The sequence below is a fragment of the Macaca nemestrina genome, chromosome 17 (assembly GCF_043159975.1).
Source record: "Macaca nemestrina isolate mMacNem1 chromosome 17, mMacNem.hap1, whole genome shotgun sequence".
NCBI classification, from domain to species: Eukaryota; Metazoa; Chordata; class Mammalia; order Primates; family Cercopithecidae; genus Macaca; species Macaca nemestrina.
Window position 1 is genome coordinate 4,382,129 of NC_092141.1, and position 20,238 is coordinate 4,402,366.

Sequence of the window (20,238 nt, forward strand, 5' to 3'; positions counted from 1 at the left end):
TCAAGTCAACCATCCCTCCAGAGAACTAACGCTTTGACACTTTGGAAAGCTTTCATTCCTCACTGGAACTCTACCTCTATACAGATTTCACTCTGTCAAAAATGACCATTGCAAAGCAAAATCAGTCAGGATTCACTTAGGACTTACGAATTAGTAAGACTATGGAAAAAAACAAACAAAAAAACCAGTATTGTTTTTCCTTTGACAAGTTAATTCATTAGGATTAAGACGTTTTGTTCTCGGCCGGGCGCGGTGGTTCACGCCTGTAATCCCAGCACTTTGGGAGGCCAAGGCGGGCGGATCACAAGGTCAGGAGATCGAGACCATCCTGGCTAACATGGTGAAACCTCGTCTCTTACTAAAAATACAAAAAAAAAAAAAAAATTAGCCAGGCGAGGTGGCAGGCGCCTGTAGTCCCAGTTACTCGGGAGGCTGAGGCAGGAGAATAGTGTGAACTTGGGAGGCGGAGCTTTCTGTCAGCCGAGATCGTGCCACTGCACTCCAGCCTGGGCGACAGAGCGAGATTCCGTCTCAAAAAAAAAAAGAGAAAAAGATGTTTTGTTCTCAAGTCTATCATTTCTATATTCTTCCAACTACTAACAATGCATTCAAAATATAGCTACAATTTCAAATAATTTTGCTAGAACACAATGAAACTTTATCAATTTATCATAATAGAGGTCTAGCCTGTTAAAGTGAACACCCCGAATCTAAGAATATGTTTAAACATTTACGGTTTTGCTACTATCCTCATGTCTGTGGTAGGATACAAAGGCAAAACCTTCCTAGCACAATTCCTGGAGCAAGTGACCCACTGAACAAGCAAACACACAAGTGCTTACAGGTAAAAGGTGCTTCTTCACACAAAGTACCGCCTTTGCAGCCTTTCCTCCCGGAGCCCTGTTGGCACTGTGAACGGCCAAACCAACAAGGCGCAGGGAACAGCTCTTGAGTGCTTCCTCTGACCCAGTGATCAAATTCTGAATCATGTACCCTGTGAGTACAGACTAGGGAAGCCTTTGAGAATTGTGGGAACAAGGTGAGAAAGTCTTCAAAAATGACTTGGATAAAAATAAAACTGCCTGCAGGGAAAAATATAAAATACACTTCTTCCTACCTCTTTGGATTCCTTTGTGTAACAAGCTCCAGCCACTCTTGTCCACCATGTCCACGTCAGCTTTGTGACTAACCAGCGTGGTGGCAATACTCTCCAGCCGTCGTGAAAGGGCTAGATCTAATGCCAGATCTCCATTATGATCCGCTTCGTTCAGCTTCCCAGGGAGCTACATGAACACGTTTGTGAATTAGCACCCAGTGCGTAGAGAATACGACCTATTTTCATTTCTCCCACCTTGACCCTTAAATATCATCGCTTATACAAATGTCAAATTTAAGTACTTCAACACTGCTTACTCCCCAAATTCAACTTCATTCATAAACTTCTATCAGGCTTCCTCAGGGTACACGTTTTCAGGGAGTACTGTATTAATGGGGACCACATAGCAAACAAAAACAATGTGGGAGATGATGTAAGGGCCACCAGGAAAATGTGGACAGAGGGCTGTGGGGCACAAGTGCCAGGCAGAGGTTCCGAGAGCTTTATAGTGAACAGCTAATGCTTCCATGAAAGGCGGTGGCGTGCTTATCTCATTTTTCCCAGCAGTTTAATGTCTCCCCATACACTGGACACCCAGGATAAAACATACTTCGTTCCCATCTGTCAAGAGCCATTACCTTTCTTTCAAGGTCATGTGATGGGCAGAATTATAGCCCCCCAAAGATGGACATGTCCGAATCCCCAGAACCTGTAAACATGTCACATTACACGGCAAAAGGCACTTTGAGGGTATGATTAAGGACTTTGCAATGAGGAGAGTATCCCAGATTATCCAGGAGGCCCGATCTATCTAACCACACACATCCTTCAAAGTGAAAAAGGGAACCAGAAGAACAAGTCAGAGAGATGTGACATGAGAAGCACCTGACCCACCACTGCTGGCTTTTAAGACAAAAGCCGGGGGCTATGAGCTAAGGGCTATGAGCTAAGGAATGTGTGGCGGGCTCTAAAAGGTGGGAATGGCCCTCAGTTGACGGCCGGCAAGAAAAATGGGGACCTCGATCCTGTAAGTGCAAGAATCTGAATTTTGCCAAAAACCCAAATGAGTAGGAAATGGATTCTCCTCTTGAGTCTCTGGAAAGAAGCACAGCCTGCTGACACCTTGATTTTGGGCCAGTGATTCCTGTCCTGGACTTCCAACCTACAAAACTCTTAGGCAATACATTTGTGTTGTTTTAAGCCATTAAGTTTATGGTAATTTATTATAGCAGCAAAAGAAAACTAATACAGATTTTGGCACCTGGAAGTTAAGAAGCATTAAAAAAAAAAACAACAAAAAAAACTACCTAAAAGCATATAAGAGGTTTTTAAATTAGGCAATGGGCTAAGGCTGGAAGAATTTTGAGAAACATGTTAGAAAAAGCTCAGATAGCCCTGAACAAACTATTCAGCAGAAATCCGTACATTAAAGACTGTGCCAGTGACGGCTCGGAAGAAGTGAGCAGCAGCCTGGAGAAAGACAAGCGCATTAGAGTTCCGGGAAATGAAGAATGGATAAAGGTGGCTACAGTACCTGGGAATCCATTTCAATCAGATAAAGGAAGACCACGTCTTCTCTCTCCACTTTGATAGCTTTATGTAACGGGTACTCCGTCTTGGATTTGATCATTTTGTATAACAACTGAGCACTCATGCTACTGAAATCCTCCTTTCTCAGGTCATCCTGACAATTCACAACATAGTAAAAAGCAGAACAGATACAAAGCGATAAACACAACTACCATTTAGTACGCCCTTAAAACGCGTCAGTCAGGCCCTACTTGAAGGGCCTAACCTTTCCCGACTCATTTACTTCTCCCCAAAACCCAATGAGGTAAGACTTGATCATCCCCATTTTACAGAAGAAAAAAGTAAGGCATAAAGAGATTAGATAACTTGCTCTAGTTCAGACAGTCCTTAAATGGCTGGGGAACCAGAAGGCTGACGTTCTGAGCCTCACTCTTTCCCCTGGCACTACTGTGCCTCCCAGTGAGGTGGCAAAGCCAAGCCACGCGTACCTCTAACAGGAATGCGCCCCGAGGGAGCCTCACGTGAGAGCAAGGAGTCCTCTTCCCACCCCCCGAAAGATGGCAGTTAGAAAATCAATTCAATCAACTCCAACTTCCACAAGCAAGTCACTCCGCTGAGTCACAGCTGGTCCCTATTATTGCAGATCTCTATATTTCTACCTATTTTAACAGAAAGGTTACCAATCCGGTTTCAATTCCTTAAAATCCAGCTCTTCTAGCCACCTTTTCTGAAACTCTAAGGCTTTTCCTATGATGTTGTTGAATACCAAATAATTCGCAGAAACTAATTTGTAAAAGGTAGCACCAGCCCTAATTTTTTAAAACTGCAAACAACAACAAAAAAATGTGAACCACTGGCCGGGTGCGGTGGCTCACACCTATAATCCCAGCACTTCGGGAGGCAGGAGGATCACCTGAGGTTGGGAGTTTGAGACCAGCCTGACCAACATGGAGAAACCCCGTCTCTACTAAAAATACAAAAATTAGCCGGGTGTGGTGGCGCATGCCTGTAATCCCAGCTACTCAGGAGGCCGAGGCAGGAGAATTGCTTGAACCTGGGAGGCGGAGGTTGCAGTGAGCTGAGATTGTGCCATTGCACTCCAGCCTGGGCAACAAGAGTGAAACTCATCTCAAAAATAAAAAATAAAAATAAATAAAAAATATAAACACTGTTCTTTATGACGAAACAACCTAAGAAAGGGAAATCTAAATTTAAAGATGCTCTCCACCTGATGAGGAGAACAAGGGCAAGCTCGGAAACCGTGCTGCTGAAACTGTAGGGCCTGCTGGCCACGGAGCCACACCCTATTCCTGCAGCTCATCAGCAGCTTCCACAGATGGAGGGTGAAGGCAGGCGATGCTTTCAAGCCTGTTTCTGGACCTGAGCTATCTTTTTTGCGGGGGTGGGAGACGGAGTCTCACTCTGTCACCCAGGCTGGAGTGCAGTGGCATGATCTCGGCTCACTGCAACCTCCGCCTCCTGGGTTTATACAATTCTCCTGCCACAGCCTCCTGAGTAGCTAGGACTACAGGCACGTACCACTGAGCCCGGCTAATTTTTGCATTTTTAGTAGAGGTGGGGGTTTTACCATGTTGGCCAGGCTGGTCTTGAACTCCTGACCTCAAGTGGTCTGCCTGCCTTGGCCTCCCAAAGTGCTGGGATTGCAGGCATGAGCCACCGGCGCCCAGCCAGACTTGAGCTATCTTTTGTCCTTCTGCTCTGAAATCACAGAACTATCAGAATTTGAGTAGAAAAGAGTCTCACAGATCATCTAATCAAACGATTTATTCTTCAATTGTGTAACAAGAGAAAACTAGCTGCCAGAGAGGTCACTTTCCACGGAACTAGGTCCCAAGCCACGGTCTCTTGACCGCCAGCTAGAAAGCTCTGTCGACACCCTCACCCTCTCACTCACCCAATGACTTGCAATAATTTCTGCACAGTAGTTCATCAGCGTGCTGGCATTCAGCTCCTCTGCCGTCTGGTAGAAGCGAATACAGTTCCTGACATTCACTAGAGACATAACACCCTTCTCACACCTGGAAGAGAGTATTCATGATGAGCAGTATTACTGGACAAATATGTTCACAAACGAACAAACCAAAGCAATCGTCTGTGTACTGGCTGGCTACGTCCTATTAATAACACTATGGGGTAAGGGTAAGCAAAGTAGTTATGAATAAATTACAGTTGGTCTCCCATATTTAAAAAGTACTAGAATTTCATTATAATATCTCACTGCTCAGTTCTGGTCAGAATAAAAATAACATGCAATAAACTTATTAAGCATAATACCCCAACTGCCTTAACAATACACACATGACACTCGCTGATCACATAGGCAGGTAACTGTCGAATCAAGCACAAAATGGATCAATCTCTGTCCTTCAAAGAAAATTTAATTGTATGGAACACTGCTTTAGTTCCCACTAGCACAACTGTATTATGCAAACAGTGTGGCTTAGAAATAGTTTCAAATACGAGGTTCTATGCCTCAATAATTAACACCTCCTTAAAAGCTCTCCCTGCTGGGTGCAGTGGCTCACACCTGTAATCCCAGCACTTTGGGAGGCCGAGGTGGGCGGATCACCTGAGGTCAGGAGTTCGAGACCAGCCTGACCAACGTAGAGAAACCCCGTCTCTACTAAAAACACAAAATTAGCCGGGCGTGGTGGTGCATGTCTATAATCCCAGTTACTCTGGAGGCCGAGGCAGGAGAAGAGCTTGAACCCGGGAGGCGGAAGTTGCAGTGAGCTGAGATCGCACCATTGCACTCCAGCCTGGGCAACAAGAGCAAAACTCTTGTCTCAAAAAAAAAAAAAAAAAAAAAAAAAAAAAAAAAAAAAAGAAAGCTCTCCCATAAGATGTATGTGTATGGTATGTGAATTGTAACTCAATATAGCTGTATTTTAAAAGCCCACCTAGGATCACCTGAGGTCAGGAGTTCAAGACCAGCCTGACCAACAAGGTGAAACCCTGTCTCTACTAAAAATACAAAAATTAGCTGGGTGTGGTGGCAGGCACCTGTAGTCCCAGCTACTTGGGAGGCTGAGACAGGAGAACTGCTTGAACCCAGGAGGCGGAGACTGCAGTGAGCCGAGATTGCGCCATTGTACTCCAGCCTGGGTGATGGAGCAAGACCCCCCAAAAAAAAAAAAAAAAAAAAAAAAGACCCATCTAAAATATCTAATGTTTAGAAAAAAAATAGCCAAATCCGCCAGGCATGGTGGCTCACGCCTATAATCCTAGCACTTTGAGAGGCCGAGGCAAGCAGATTGCCTGAGCTCAGGAGTTCCAGATCAGCCTGGGCAACATGGCGAAACCCCGTCTCTACTAAAAATACAAAAACAAATTAGCTGGGCGTGGTGACACGCACCTGTAGTCCTAGATACTTGGGAGGCTGAGACACAAGAATTGCTTGAACCTGGGAGGCAGAGGTTGCAGAGAGCTGAGACGGTGCCACTGCATTCAAGCCTGGGTGACAGAGCAAGACTCGTCTCAAAAAAAAAAAAAAAAAAAAAAATAGAAAAAATAGCCAAATCATAGTATACCCCCCACACCAAAAAAAATCAGATTTCTACTATAACAACAAAACCACAGTACACCAAAATAGAGAAAAACTGGCTACAATGGATGTCCTCATAAAGCCAAGTAATAACAAAAACAAGACTCTTTCAGAATCATTAATAAGGAAACATGGCCAGGTGCAGAGGCTCACACCTGTAATCCCAGGACTCTGGGAGGCCAAGGCAGGAGGATTACTTGTGGCCACGAGTTCAAGACCAGCCTCGGCAACACAGCAAGATCCTGTCTCTACCAAAACAATTGAGATATTAGCCAGGCATGGTAGCGTGTCCCTGTAGTCCCAGCTACTCAGGAGGCTGAAGTGAGAGCCCAGGAGTTCAAGGCTACAGTGAGCCGTGATCACACCACTGTACGCCTGGCCTGGATGACAGACAGAGACCTTGTCTGAAAGAAAAAAAAGAACATCAACTACATCATAGAAGAGAGAGCTGAAGGCAGGCAAATAGGTCTCTGGTAGCAAAAGCAGGACCACATCGTAGTCTGGAAGATGCAGCATTGGAAAGACCACGCTTCCTCTACGCCGCAATTCCTGGAAGCCTTAGGGAGTCTCCCATGAAACCAGGTCTATGAGGAAAAGAAGGCCAGGGCACGGTCCTTCACCTCCCCTGCCTCCACAGCTCCCTCCAAATCAGGTTCACCTCCAAGGGCAGCCACAGAGGACTAGTATGGTTTCACGAGATTTCCTGACATTCACCACTGTTTTCCCTGCCAGCAGCCTCCACCAAAACTCTTTCTAATCACAAAGGCAGAATGTGGTGGACAGAGCAAAATAAACAATGAGGTAAAAAAGACCTGAGTAGAGACACATGGAACTTTAGGGGCCAAATGACTTGAGCTCTCTGTGCCCCTGTCTCCTCCTCTGTAAAATAAAGATGTTACTCTACTTCAGATGTTTGAGGAATACTTGTGTGTTTGCCAAGATGGAGGAGAACTGGTTACACTCAACACAGCTGGAGGCATGTAGTAAATATGCTCGCAAGTTTGAGGTCCCTCCCCTAGCCCTTCTCGTCTCTAAAGCCTGAAATTCCTTTACGAAGGAAAAAGCACAAAAGGAAATCACATAATTTTAATAACCCACATTAGTGGATTTCAGTACTGTTAACCATAACTAGCTAGCAGGTAATTCCCAATCGTAACAGACGAGCTTTAAGTAACAGATGTAGAAAAAGACCATGGGAATGGGTGATGGCGGAAGGAAGGTCATGAGAAAGACCTGGGCAGAACGCAGACCACACTTTTTTTCTTTTTTTTTTGAGATGCAGTCGCGCTTTGTCACCAGGCTGGAGTGCAGTGGTGTGATCTCAGCTCACTGCAAGCTCCGCCTCCCGGGTTCCAGCTATTCTCCTGCCTCAGCCTCCCGAGTAGCTGGGACTACAGGCACGTGCCGCCACACCCAGCTGATTTTTGTTTTTTTTTTTTTTTAGTAGAGACAGGGTTTCTCTATGTTAGCCAGGATGGTTTCAATCTCCTGATTTTGTGATCCACCTGCTTCGGCCTCCCAAAGTGCTGGGATTACAGACGTGAGCCACCGCGCCCCATCTCAGAACACCCCTTCTAAACCTCACAAAGGAGAGGCTAGGAGCAAGAACACAATCTTGGCGTCATTTCTCTATTTAGCAGTAAATGCAATCACCTGCTTTACACTAAGACCTGTCAAAGCTTTGGGGTTTTTTGTTGTCGTTGCTGGTGTTTTCTGAGGCAGAAGTTTGCCCTGTTGCCCAGGCTGGAGTGCAGTGGCGTGATCTTGGTTCACTGCAATCTCTGACTCCTGGTTTCAAGCTATTCTCCTGCCTCAGCCTCCAGAGTAGCTTGGATTACAGGCGCCCACCACCACACCCGGCTAATTTTTGTATTTTTAGTAGGGACAGGGTTTCACCGTGGCCAGGCTGGGTGCTTTGTTTTTAATTAACATTACTGACTTGGTGTAAGGAAGCATCTCTCCCAGGGCACTTTAAAAATCATGTTGTTACAATATCTAAGTAAGTTACATTAGTAAGTTATAATAATAAACAAGAATGTAAGTTAGGTACAACAGCATTATATTGCCTTTTTTTTTTTGAGACGGAGTCTTACTCTGTCGCCCAGGCTGGAGTGCAGTGGCGCGATCTCGGCTCACTGCAAGCTCCGCCTCCTGGGTTCATGCCATTCTCCCGCCTCAGCCTCCCATGTAGCTGGGACTACAGGCGCCCGCCACCACGCCCGGCTAATTTTTTGTATTTTTAATAGAGACAGGGTTTCACCGTGTTAGCCAGGATGGTCTCGATCTCCTGACCTCGTGATCCACCCGCCTCGGCCTCCCAAAGTGCTGGGATTACAGGCTTGAGCCACTGCGCCCCGCCAACAGCATTATATTTCTAAGCCTCAGTTTTCTGTACCATGGGTTTCTCCAAACCTGCAGCACACCACAGCAATGCCTGACAAAGTCACTCTAACCTCAGCCATGAAATCAGAGCATCCCGGGAGAAAAAAATCTCTTTTCAGATAGCTTTTACCATTTTTACAACTAACATCAATCAACCTTCCTAACATCCTAACGCCAGGCAGCCTAATACACAGGAAGATCTCAGGGAGTAAACGACGCACATTTGTAAAGCACTTTACAAAGCACTTTTACAGACAAATGCTGAGAACCTGAAAATTCCATGCTCCTCCTTTTTAACTGTCAAATGACATTGCGCCAAGGGACTCAGATATGTTTCATGAAGGCAGACCTTTTATTAAAGCTGGCAGACATTTCACTGTCACCAATTCTAGGATCTCCAGAGTGCCATTTGCCATTTGGATAGATTATAAATAGTAACTGACATGATTTACACAACCAAAGAACATGTCATCTTATTTAGAAATTTAGATTCTTGCTTCCTATATTCTCTTTGAAAACAGCAAGACAGACAAACTTTCACCCGAAGGGAATTTTTTAATTATCATTTTTAACTTTAGAGTACAGAAAGGATACAGATATAGACAAAAAAACCACTTTTTTTTTTGAGACGGAGTTGCACTCTTGTAGCCCCGGCTGGAGTGCAGTGGCGTGGTCCAGGCTCACCACAACCTCCGCCTCCTGGGTTCAAGCGATTCTCCTGCCTCAGCCTCCTGAGTAGCTGGGATTACAGGTGCCCGCCACAATGCCTGGCTAATGTTTTTGTATTTTTAGTAGAGACAGGGTTTCACCATGTTGGCAACTTTTAAAGTACACAATCAAACATATATTTAAACGTCCCACAAACTCCTGTCTAGTTTTCATATCACTCTTGAGTGGATGTGGGAAAAAGAAAAATTATTGAAAAGAAAAATGACAGAAGAAGAACAATGATTTCGTTACAAATGACATTTTTCTTTATATCATTTTGTATTTTCCAAATATCATACACTGAACATGTTTTATACTTTTGTAAGCAGAAAAAAATTAACTCATTTTTTTAGTATACATTAATTCTCTCTTTAAAAAAATTAGCTGGGCATGGTGGCTCATGCCTGTAATCCCAGCACTTTGGGAGGCTGAGGTGGGCAGATCACCTGAGGTCAGGAGTTTGAGGCCAGCCTGGCCAACATGGCAAAACCTCATTTCTACTAAAAATATAAAAATTAGCCGGGTGTGGTGGCAGATGCCTGTAACCCCAGCTAATCAGGAGGCTGAGGCAGGATAACTGCTTGAATCGGGAGGTGGAGGTTGCAGTGAGCCGAGATTGTGCCACTGCACTCCAGCCTGGGCGACAAGAGTGAAACTGCCTCAAAAAACAAACAGTTAAAACAGCCTGGTGCAGTGGCTCACGCCTGTAATCCCAGCACTTTGGGAGGCCGAGGCAGAAGGATCACTTGAGGTCAGGAGTTCAACTGGCCAACATGGTGACACCTTGTCTCCGATAAAAACACAAAATTAGCTGGGTGTGGTGGCACATGCCTGTAATCCCAGCTACTTGGGAGGCTGAGGCAGGAGAATCGCTTGAACCTGGAGGCGGAAGTTGCAACGAGCCGAGACTGCACCACTGCACTCCAGCCTAGGTGACAATGAGACTCTGCCTAAAAAACAAAACAAAACAAACAAAAAATTAAGAGTATTTTCTTCAGTGTGCCCTCTATGGTTAAAAAAAAAAAAGAAAGAAAAAGAAGTATTTTCCTGATTAATTCTTACTATAAACTCTTTCATCAAATTAGTGCCAGCATTCCAAAACCACCGAGATCTCCACATTACAAAAAGAGCAACGCCTGCTTCACGACCAGCCGCACCTGTCACCCGTCACCCGTCACCAGCACCCTTTCATTCACTATCTCAAGCATGTAATTCCTTCCAGGGACAGCAGGGGGCACTCTGTGACCCTTTTAAAGCTAACACTTGACTCCACTCCTGGTGTCTTCCACTCCAGCTCTTAAGAAAGCCATGACAGATAATAACTCAATACTCACATCCAACAATACAAAATTAAGCATCTGGTAATGTTGACAGTTATGAAGCCTACTCAGTCAATAAACAACAGTTTAATTAAAGAATCCATTACACAGATTACAATTATCTAAACTACTCCAACGCCAGGACATTTTATCAAAGCAATTTAATTTACATAAGCAAGTTTGACAAGGTCAACAGGAGAAAGTTCAGGAAGTCTGGAAAAAACATAAAGACATAAATCATACTCAATCTAATTAAAATCCGTCTCATTTCACTCTCACCAGGACTCCTCACCCAAACAAATTAACAAACAAATGAAAGAGTTAACTGAATGGCCTCAGCAACAAATCAGCTCCGCTCATAACCTCATGCTCTATGCGCCTATAGACTGTGGACCTGCTTTTGTTTTTTTAATTATAGGATTTAGATATGAAAATGCACTCAAACCCACATCAGTAATAGACACGAGTAAGCCGTCCACTGATTTCATGTGGGGAACAGTGAGCCCTCCTGGGAAAACACCAGCCCATGATGAAAACAGCAGGCAGCTCTAGGCAGCAGAGTCTCTCTGGGGAAAACACAGCCACAGGTGGAGTGCCTCCTGATGAATGAAACCATCCCTTCGCTCACCCACGAGAAAAGCCATTCCTTTACGCACCCAAGGGAACACAAAAGATCACTAAATGCTGTAAAAAGACACTCCAGGCTGGGCGCGGTGGCTCAAGCCTGTAATCCCAGCACTTTGGGAGGCCGAGACGGGCGGATCACGAGGTCAGGAGATCGAGACCATCCTGACTAACACGGTGAAACCCCGTCTCTACTAAAAATACAAAAAACTAGCCGGGCGTGGTGGCGGGCGCCTGTAGTCCCAGCTACTCGGGAGGCTGAGGCAGGAGAATGGCGTGAACCTGGGAGGCGGAGCTTGCAGTGAGCCGAGATCGCGCCACTGCACTCCAGGCTGGGTGACACAGCGCGAGACTCCGTCTCAAAAAAAAAAAAAAAAAAAAAAAAAGACACTCCATCGGCCGGGTGCAGTGGCTCAAGCCTGTAATCCCAGCACTTTGGGAGGCTGAGGCGGGTGGATCACGAGGCCAGGAGATCGAGACCATCCTGGCTAACACGGTGAAACCCCGTCTCTACTGAAAATACAAAAAAAAAAATTAGCCGGGCGTGGGGGCGGGCGCCTGTAGTCCCAGCTACTCGGGAGGCTGGGACAGGAGAATGGGTGAACCCAGGAGGCGGAGCTTGCAGTGAGCCAAGACAGCGCCACTGCACTCCATGAACTCCAGCCTGGGCGACAGAGCGAGACTCTATCTCAAAAAAAAAAAAAAAAAAAAAAAAAAGATACTCCATCACCAGGCTGATTACCAAGAGCCAAGAGCCACAGCTCCAATAGACAGACGCTCCCGGACATCTTGTCTGACATTATTTAGTGAACGTTTTGTTTTCTGTTGTTCTAAAATGCCAACTTGGGAGAGCAACAGAGAAAATGCAGTATAAAAACACAGCATGCTATCTCCTTGACAACCTAAAATGCAGTCACTTAACTGAAGTGAGATCTCTGGGACACTCGCTATGACACTTATTTGGACAATATTTTCACATATTCATTTAGGCACTCATTGTTTCCAACAAAGAGACTATGACTAAGGATTTCATTCAACTTGATGTATCAGAAAATAGGGTAAAATGTCAAGGGAAACAGAAAGGGAAGGAAAGCTGAAAGTTTGGACAATGGATTATATTATTTCATATTTAATTTTTCAGTTTATACAATTATGTAATTTCAGGTAACAGACCAGTGAAAGAAAAGAGAAGAGCGAAAGCTTTAGCAAAATTTAGCTACAAGATAACACAAAGCAAGGGAGGTAACAAATTCTCTCCCCACCATCGCCTTTAAAGGAACACCTTGCGAAGTTATTTACATTAGCAGAAGCAGCTGTTTTCCCAGAGCTCAGCATAATTAAAGCTCAGCCACCACCATCTGAGGTGCTTGAATATATCTGCTGTGACTTGCCTCTCCCTGAGGAGCTGTAGCTGAAACCGATTTGCTAGTTTCATCAATTCAGTCAGGAACACATCATCCTCTCTGAATTCCAACTCATCTGTATAGATCCAGCGAAGCATTGTCATCGTCACCTCAGGGTTAGCATCTGGTTAAAGAAAAAAAGTAGAGAGAACAACTGAAAAAGCATGGAATGACATGCTTAGACTTTCTCGAGGGATCCCTAAAATTTGAGGCTAATAAAGTAAATGACAGTACACCCAACTTAAAGGAATATTACACAGCCATTAAAAACGGTGACTCGGCTGGGTGCAGTGGCTCACGCCTACAATCCCAGCACTTTAGGAGGCCGAGGTGGGTGGATCACCTGAGGTCAAGAGTTGCGGACCAGCCTGACCAACACGCTGAAACCCCGTCTCTACTAAAAACATACAAAAAATTAGCTGGGCGTGGTGGTACACACCTATAATCCCAGTTACTCAGGAGGCTGAGGCAGGAGAACTGCCTGAACCTGGGAAGCAGAGGTTGCAGTGAGCAGAGATCGAGCCACTGCACTCCAGCCTGGGTGACAGAGGGAGACTCTGTCTCAAAATAAATAAATAAAGAAATAAAGAAATAAAATGGTGACTCAGCAGTCTGGGCAGCATCTGACTCTAAAGTTTTGCAGTGGGCAGTGAGTGGGGAAATGAACCTACGAAAGATACATGGAGTAAATTGGGGAAAATATTTGAAACATATGACAAAGATTTAATCTTTTTTTTTCTTTTGAGACAGGGTCTCACTATGTCACCCAGGCTGGCATGCAGTGGCACAATCACGCCTCACTGAGGCCTCGAACTCCCTGGGCTCAAGTGATCCTTCCACCTCAGCATCCTGAGTGGCTGGAACCACAGATGCATGCTAGCACGCCAGGTTAATTTTTGGATTTTTTGTAGAGACAGGGTTTCGCCAAGTTGCTCAGGCTGGTCTTGAAATCCTGGGCTCAAACAATCCACCTGCCTCAGCCTCCTAAAGCGTTGGGATTATAGGCGTGAGCCGCTTCACCCAGCCTGAGTTAGACCTTACAAATAAAAATACAAAGATAGACACCCAGTGGAAAAATGGGCAATGGATACAAATAGGTAATTCACAAAGATAAATAAATAATGGCCAATAAACCTTATCGATAACCAAATACGAACTGAAACCAGAGTATTCTTTTTATCTCACAGACTAGCAAAGATGTTTTAAAGAACATAACCTTTCATACAGCAACTACATATGTAGATATCATCTGAAGAAAATAACTGGACAAATACAGAAAAATGTACTAAGATGCTCAGCACAGTATTATTAATGGAAAAACTAGAACAAAAATCTTAAGAGTCCAACAATGGAGAACTAATTAAATACATTATGATATACATACACACTGGAAAAATGCAGTTAAAACGAGATAGATATATATTCAGCAGAAGATATTTACTGCATAGGCTTTTTGAAAAGTAAGCTAAAAATACTTGTATAAGATCTCGGCCGGGCGCGGTGGCTCAAGCCTGTAATCCCAGCACTTTGGGAGGCCGAGACGGGCGGATCACGAGGTCAGGAGATCGAGACCATCCTGGCTAACACGGTGAAACCCCGTCTCTACTAAAAAAAAAAAATACAAAAAACTAGCCGGGCGTGGTGGCGGCGCCTATAGTCCCAGCTACTCGGGAGGCTGAGGCAGGAGAATGGCGGGAACCCGGGAGGCAGAGCTTGCAGTGAGCTGAGATCCGGCCACTGCACTCCAGCCTGGGCGACAGAGCGAGACTCCGTCTCAAAAACGAACAAACAAACAAACAAAAAAACATAGTTACCTTGGACTAGGGGTACACTGTTACAAAATAAATAAACAGTTTTTAAAATTGTTCGGACACAGATATTTGGAATTAGCTATCTTAGTGCCAACTGCTTATTTTTTTTTTTTTTACTTTATCAAGGTGATGTAAGTGACTCACCTTTAAAGTTTTTTTAATGTTATTTTTTATCACTACTCTTGAAATGGCTTGTCTTCAAGATGCAATCCTTTTCTTAGGAAAGGAAAAACAGCATAAAAAGATACCTGGTTTGCCTTATACAAGAAAAGGCAATATGAGAGGAAGAAAACTTAAAGAAAAGCTAGAGGAAAAAAAATTTTTTTTAAATACTTACTAGAAACAAACTGCCCATGCATGGAAAACTGTTTACTTTTTTAGTGAAAAGGAATTCTGCTTTTGCATTTTTGGGAAAGCAGGAACTGAGTTCATTGCATCTTTAATTTGGCAGAAACTAGCTTTTCTGTGAACCAGAAGTGGTATGGGGCGGATCTGTAGTAAACGAAGGTGATTTTATTTATTTTTACTCTCTGAAAAAGGAGATAATACAATTCCAGAAAGTGGACTCATATTTCTAAGGTTAAGATTCCCTTTTATTGCACCTAGAATAGTGCTATGCACACAGTGGGTGCCTGAGTTGTCTTTTTTTTTTTTTTTTTTAAAGTAAACGGGTAAATTTTGTACTTATCTTCAAGGCTGGCTTAAGTATAAAATTGTTTTTTAAAACAACTGAAAAATTAAAGGATTTGTTTTATATTTTTAAAAAAGGTTTTGCTTCATAAAATTAAAAAATCTTGGTAGACTGTATCATTTGTAGCAATAAATAGTCAGTTTAAGGATGTATCCTTAAATATAACCTCCTGGAAATAAAATTAAACCTCAAACCATATTTCTAAATCATCCCTGGGTCAAAATGAAATAAAAGGACAGAGGTTCCAGTTCTGTTATGGCAGTGGAACAACCCATCCCATTTTAACTGATTATAGCTAAAAACTCTGGACAGAGTACAACAACGACCTAAAGATTTGGAAAAGTCAACAAAAGCAGGTGAACTGAGAGGGAGGCGAAACTTGAAGCAGCAACTGCACTGGATGAGTTTCCATGTTTTGCCTGTTTTGTTCCTTTGGGGGTGTGTGTGTGTGTGTGTGTGTGTGTGTGTGTGTGTGTGTGTGTGTGTGTGTGTGTGTGTAACTGCACTGGATGAGTTTCCATGTTTTGCCTGTTTTGTTCCTTTGGGGGTGTGTGTGTGTGTGTGTGTGTGTGTGTGTGTGTTGTTTTGTTCCTCTCCTACGGCTTTGGGGTGTGTGTGTGTGTGTGTGTATTTTGAGACAGGGTCTCACTCTGTCCTGTCACCCAAGCTGGAGTGCAGTGGATGATCTCAGTTCACTGCAGCCTCTGCCTTGCAGGATCAAGTGATCCTCCGCCTCAGCATTCTAAGTAACTGGAACCACGGGTGCGTGCCACCACACCTGGCTAATTTTTTTGCGTTTTTGGAAGAGATGGGGTTTTGCCATGTTGCCCAGGCTGGTCTCAAACTCCTAGGCTCAAGGGATCCGCTTGCCTCAGCCTCCCAAAGTGTGGGATTACAGCCGTGAGCCACTGTACTTGGCAAAAATTATTTTTAAATGATAAAAGCAATAATTCATTAGGAAGTCATAATTATAAATGTAAATGTACATAATAGAGGCTAAAAAATACATGCAGAAAAACTGACACAAATTAAAAGGAGAACTAGACAATTCTAAAATTATAGCAGATGTTAATGCTCTCCTTTAAGGAACTGATAGAACTAGGCTATGCAGAGTGGATACTGCCTGTGAATCCAGAGCTTTGGGAGGCCGAGGTGGGAAGATGATTTGAGGCTAAGAGTTCAAGACCAGCTAGGGCAACACAGTGAGACCCTGTCTCTACAAAAAAAATTTTTTTTACGTTAGCCGGGTGTGGTGGCATGCACTTATACTCCCAGCTACTATAAAATTCACAGGACACAGCTAGAGAAGTGCTTAGAAGGAAATTCAAAGCTTTAAGTACTTGTATTAGAAAAGAAGATCTAAAATAAATTATCTCAGGTTCCACAACTTTGAGAAACTAGGGAGAAAAAAGGAGAATGGGAGAGCAAAGTAATCCAAAGAAAGAAAAAAAGGATAGAAATCAATAAAATATAGCTGGGCGCGGTGGCGCATGCCTGCAATCCCAGCTACTCAGGAGGCTGAAGCTGGAGAGTTGCTTGAACCCAGAAGGCAGAGGTTGCAGTGAGCTGAGATCGCGCCACTGCACTCCAGCCTGGGCGACACAGCGAGACTGTGTCTCCAAAAAAAAAAAAAAATCAATAAAATAGAAAACAACCAATAGAGAAAATTAACAAAGCCAAAAGCTCCTTTTTTGAGAAGATAATAAAAATGCCAAACTTCTAATTAGACTGATCAAGAAAAAAAGAGTGAGAACATAAATCACCAATACCCAAGAATGAAAAAGGAATTACTGCTACAGACATTAAAAGGAGAAAACTGCAAATTCATACTAACAAATTCAACAACTTAAATGAAATAGACATAGTTTTGAAAAACAAAACTTCCCAAACCTGACTCAGAAGAAACAAATCTGAATAGTCCTATATCTAAATAGATTTTTTTTTTGGTCTTTTTTTTTTTCTCCTTTTTGTGGAGAACAGGGTCTCGCTATGTTACCCAGGCAGGTCTCGAACTCCTGGGCTCAAGCTATCCTCCCGCCTCTGCCTCCCTGAGAGCTGGGATTACAGGCGTGAGCCACCGCGCCCGGCCTAAATAGATTATATATTTTAAAAATTTGTGTTCAAAAAGCTTCCCAGAAAGCAAATTCTGGACTTAGATTACTTCAATGGTGAATTCTATCAAATATTCAAGAAATAAACAATAACATCAATCTTAGAAAACATTTTCAGAAAACAGACAATGAAGGATCATATAAGGCCTATATAACCCTAATAGTAAAATCTGATAGACATTAAAAAAAAATTACATACCAATATCCCTCATGATTACTGTTGCAAATTTTTTAACAAACTATTGGCAAATAGGATTCAACAACATACATAAAAAAGGGTAATATATAATGACCAAATAGGCTTTACCCCAGGAATGCAATCTTAGTTTAACATTTGTAATTCATCAAAAATTATATAATCATTTCTATAGATGTCAAAGAAAGTGGCAAAACTCAAAAACCAATTCAGGTAACTTATCTAGAAAACCAGCAATACTCAAGTCAATAAAGCGTATCCAAGAAAAACCTACAACTGATCTATACAAAATGATAGAAGGTCTCATTGTATCTCCCTGAGATCGAGAACAAAGTTAAGGATGCTTGCTTTCAGACAAATGACTTGTATCTAAATTATATACAGAACTGTTTGTTAATACTCAATACTCAAAACTCAATACAATGCTACATTTTGAAAAGACCAAAGACGTGAATACTTTATAAGAAAATATACAAATTGTCAATAACACACAAACAAGGCTCAGCATTATTCATTATCAGGGGAATGCAAAATAAAACCGCCATGCACTCTGTATCCATTAGAATGGCTAAAACGGTAAACAAAACCCGAAACAACCTGCCCACATCAAGCATTAGTCAGGATGTGAAGCACCCGGAGCGCTTATGTCCACAGCTGACAGGAATGTCAAATGGTACATCCATTGTGGAAAACGGTTTGGTAGTTTCTTAACATTCAATAGTCCCTCCTAGATACTCAAGAGATATAAAAACGTGTCTACAGAAAGGCCTTACACAACTGAACACAGGTAATTTTTTTTTTTTTTTTTGAGACGGAGTCTCACTCTGTAGCCCAGGCTGGAGTGCAGTGGTGCGATCTCTGTTCACACCATTCTCCTGCCTCAGCCTCCCAAGTAGCTGGGACTACAGGCACCCGCCACCACACCCGGCTAATTTTTTGTATTTTTTAGTAGAGACGAGGTTTCACCATGTTAGCCAGGATGGTCTCGATCTCCTGACCTCGTGATCCGCCCGCCTCAGCCTCCCAAAATGCTGGGATTACAGGCATGAGCCACCACGTCTGGCTGAACACAGGTAATTTTCTTTCTAATAAAACCCAGAAAGAACACAAATGTCCATCAACAGGTAAATGAAAAAAAAAAAAAAAGTGTGGTATTTTCATACAATGGAACACTATTCAACAATAACAAGGAATGAATAATTAAAACACAAAAAAACATACTAAGGTGTGGGGTGAATCTCAAAATCTATACACTAAAAGAAGTGAAGGAAGTCAGACAAAAGAGACTCTAAGCTCTATGATTCCATTTCTATAAAAGCCTAGAAACTGCAAACTAATCTATAATGACTGAAAGCAGATCAGCATTTAGCTGCAGAAGTGGATGGCAAAAGGGAAGAATTGCAAGGAGACATGAGGAAAGCTGTAAGGATGGAAATGTTTTTTGTTATTTTTTTTTTTCTTGAGACAGAGTCTCGCTCTGTCGTCCAGATGGGAGTGCAATGGCATGATCTCGGCTCACTGCAACCTCTGCCTCCCAGGTTCAAGCAATCTCCTGTCTCAGCCTCCCAAGTAGCTGAGATTACAGGCATGTGCCACCATGGCCAGCTAATTTTTTGTATTTTTATTAGAGATGGGGTTTCACCATGTTGGCCAGGCTGGCCTCGAACTCCTGACCTCAGGTGATCCACCCAATTCGGCCTCCCAAAGTGCTGGGATTACAGGCGTGCGCTACCACGCCCAGCAAGGACGGAAATGTTTATGTTTATTGTGGTGATGGCTTCACAGGTGTATTCATATGTCAAAACTTATCAAATTGCACACTTTTAATGTGGGCAGTTTACTGTACTTCCATTACACCTCAATTTGGAGGAAAAAGAAACCAAACTGAGAGGCAGCACAGCACTGTGGTTAATGGCACGAATTCTGCAGCCAAACTGCCTAAGGTTCAAATCCCAGCTCCAATCCTTGCTCACTATGTGGAGCTGATATGTAATAAAGCACTCAAAACACCACCACCACATAGTAACTGCTATATAAAAACTTGCTATTATTACAATAGACTATTTAGAAATTGATCACAATGAAAATAGTACCTACCAAAATATTTGTGATGTAACCAGATTCATACTATAAAAAAAAGTCATAGTCTTAAACTTGTTAGAAAATGAAGCCAGGCACGGTGGTTCACAGCTGTGATCCCAGCACTTTGGGAGGCCGAAGTGGGAGGATCACCTGAGGTCAGGAGTTGGAGACCAGCCTGGCCAACATGGCAAAACCCCACCTCTACTAAAAATACAAAAATTAGCTGGGGGTGGTGGCACGTGCCTGTAATTCCAGCTACTCAGGAGGCTGAAGCAGGAGAATCGCTTGAGCCCAGGAGGCGGAGGTTGCAGTGAGCCGAGATCACACCACTGCACTCCAGCCTGGGTGACAGAGTGAGGCTACGTCTCAAAAACAAAACAAAAAAGAAAATGAGATAAAAGATAGTTCAACTCAAAAAGAAAAAATAATTCAAAGGAATTTCAAAGAAAGATTTAATACAGATAAAAAGAAATTATTGAATTGACTAAATATAAGTAAAAATTAAAAGAATAATGAACCTAAACCAAATCTGCAATAAGCCAACACAAACACAAACTTAACCAAAGATTGGTGAGAAAAAACCAAAAGCAGTATCAGGATTAAGTAAAGAATATAACCACAGATAAAACAGATTATATTGAGCTCTAAGAGAATCTTTGGCCATGGGACTCAGCTGCTGGCAGGAGGCCACAAGGCTGTTTGAGTAGCCTCACGACATGG

The 20,238-nt window shown here is 43.1% G+C and overlaps 1 protein-coding gene across 4 annotated transcripts in view; it reads right to left on the reverse strand.

Moving 5' to 3' along the window:
• LOC105472114 (ankyrin repeat and FYVE domain containing 1) overlaps positions 1-20,238 on the reverse strand; it is a 95,994-nt gene that overhangs the window by 43,620 nt on the left and 32,136 nt on the right. For all 4 annotated transcript variants that reach the window (XM_011725095.3, XM_071082171.1, XM_071082170.1 and 1 more), the window contains exons 4-7: positions 12,616-12,751; positions 4,542-4,665; positions 2,631-2,780; positions 1,118-1,283 (exon numbers count right to left, since the gene is read on the reverse strand). In XM_011725095.3, coding sequence (XP_011723397.1) covers positions 1,118-1,283; positions 2,631-2,780; positions 4,542-4,665; positions 12,616-12,751 — 576 coding nt within the window. The remainder of the gene's footprint in view (positions 1-1,117; positions 1,284-2,630; positions 2,781-4,541; positions 4,666-12,615; positions 12,752-20,238) is intronic.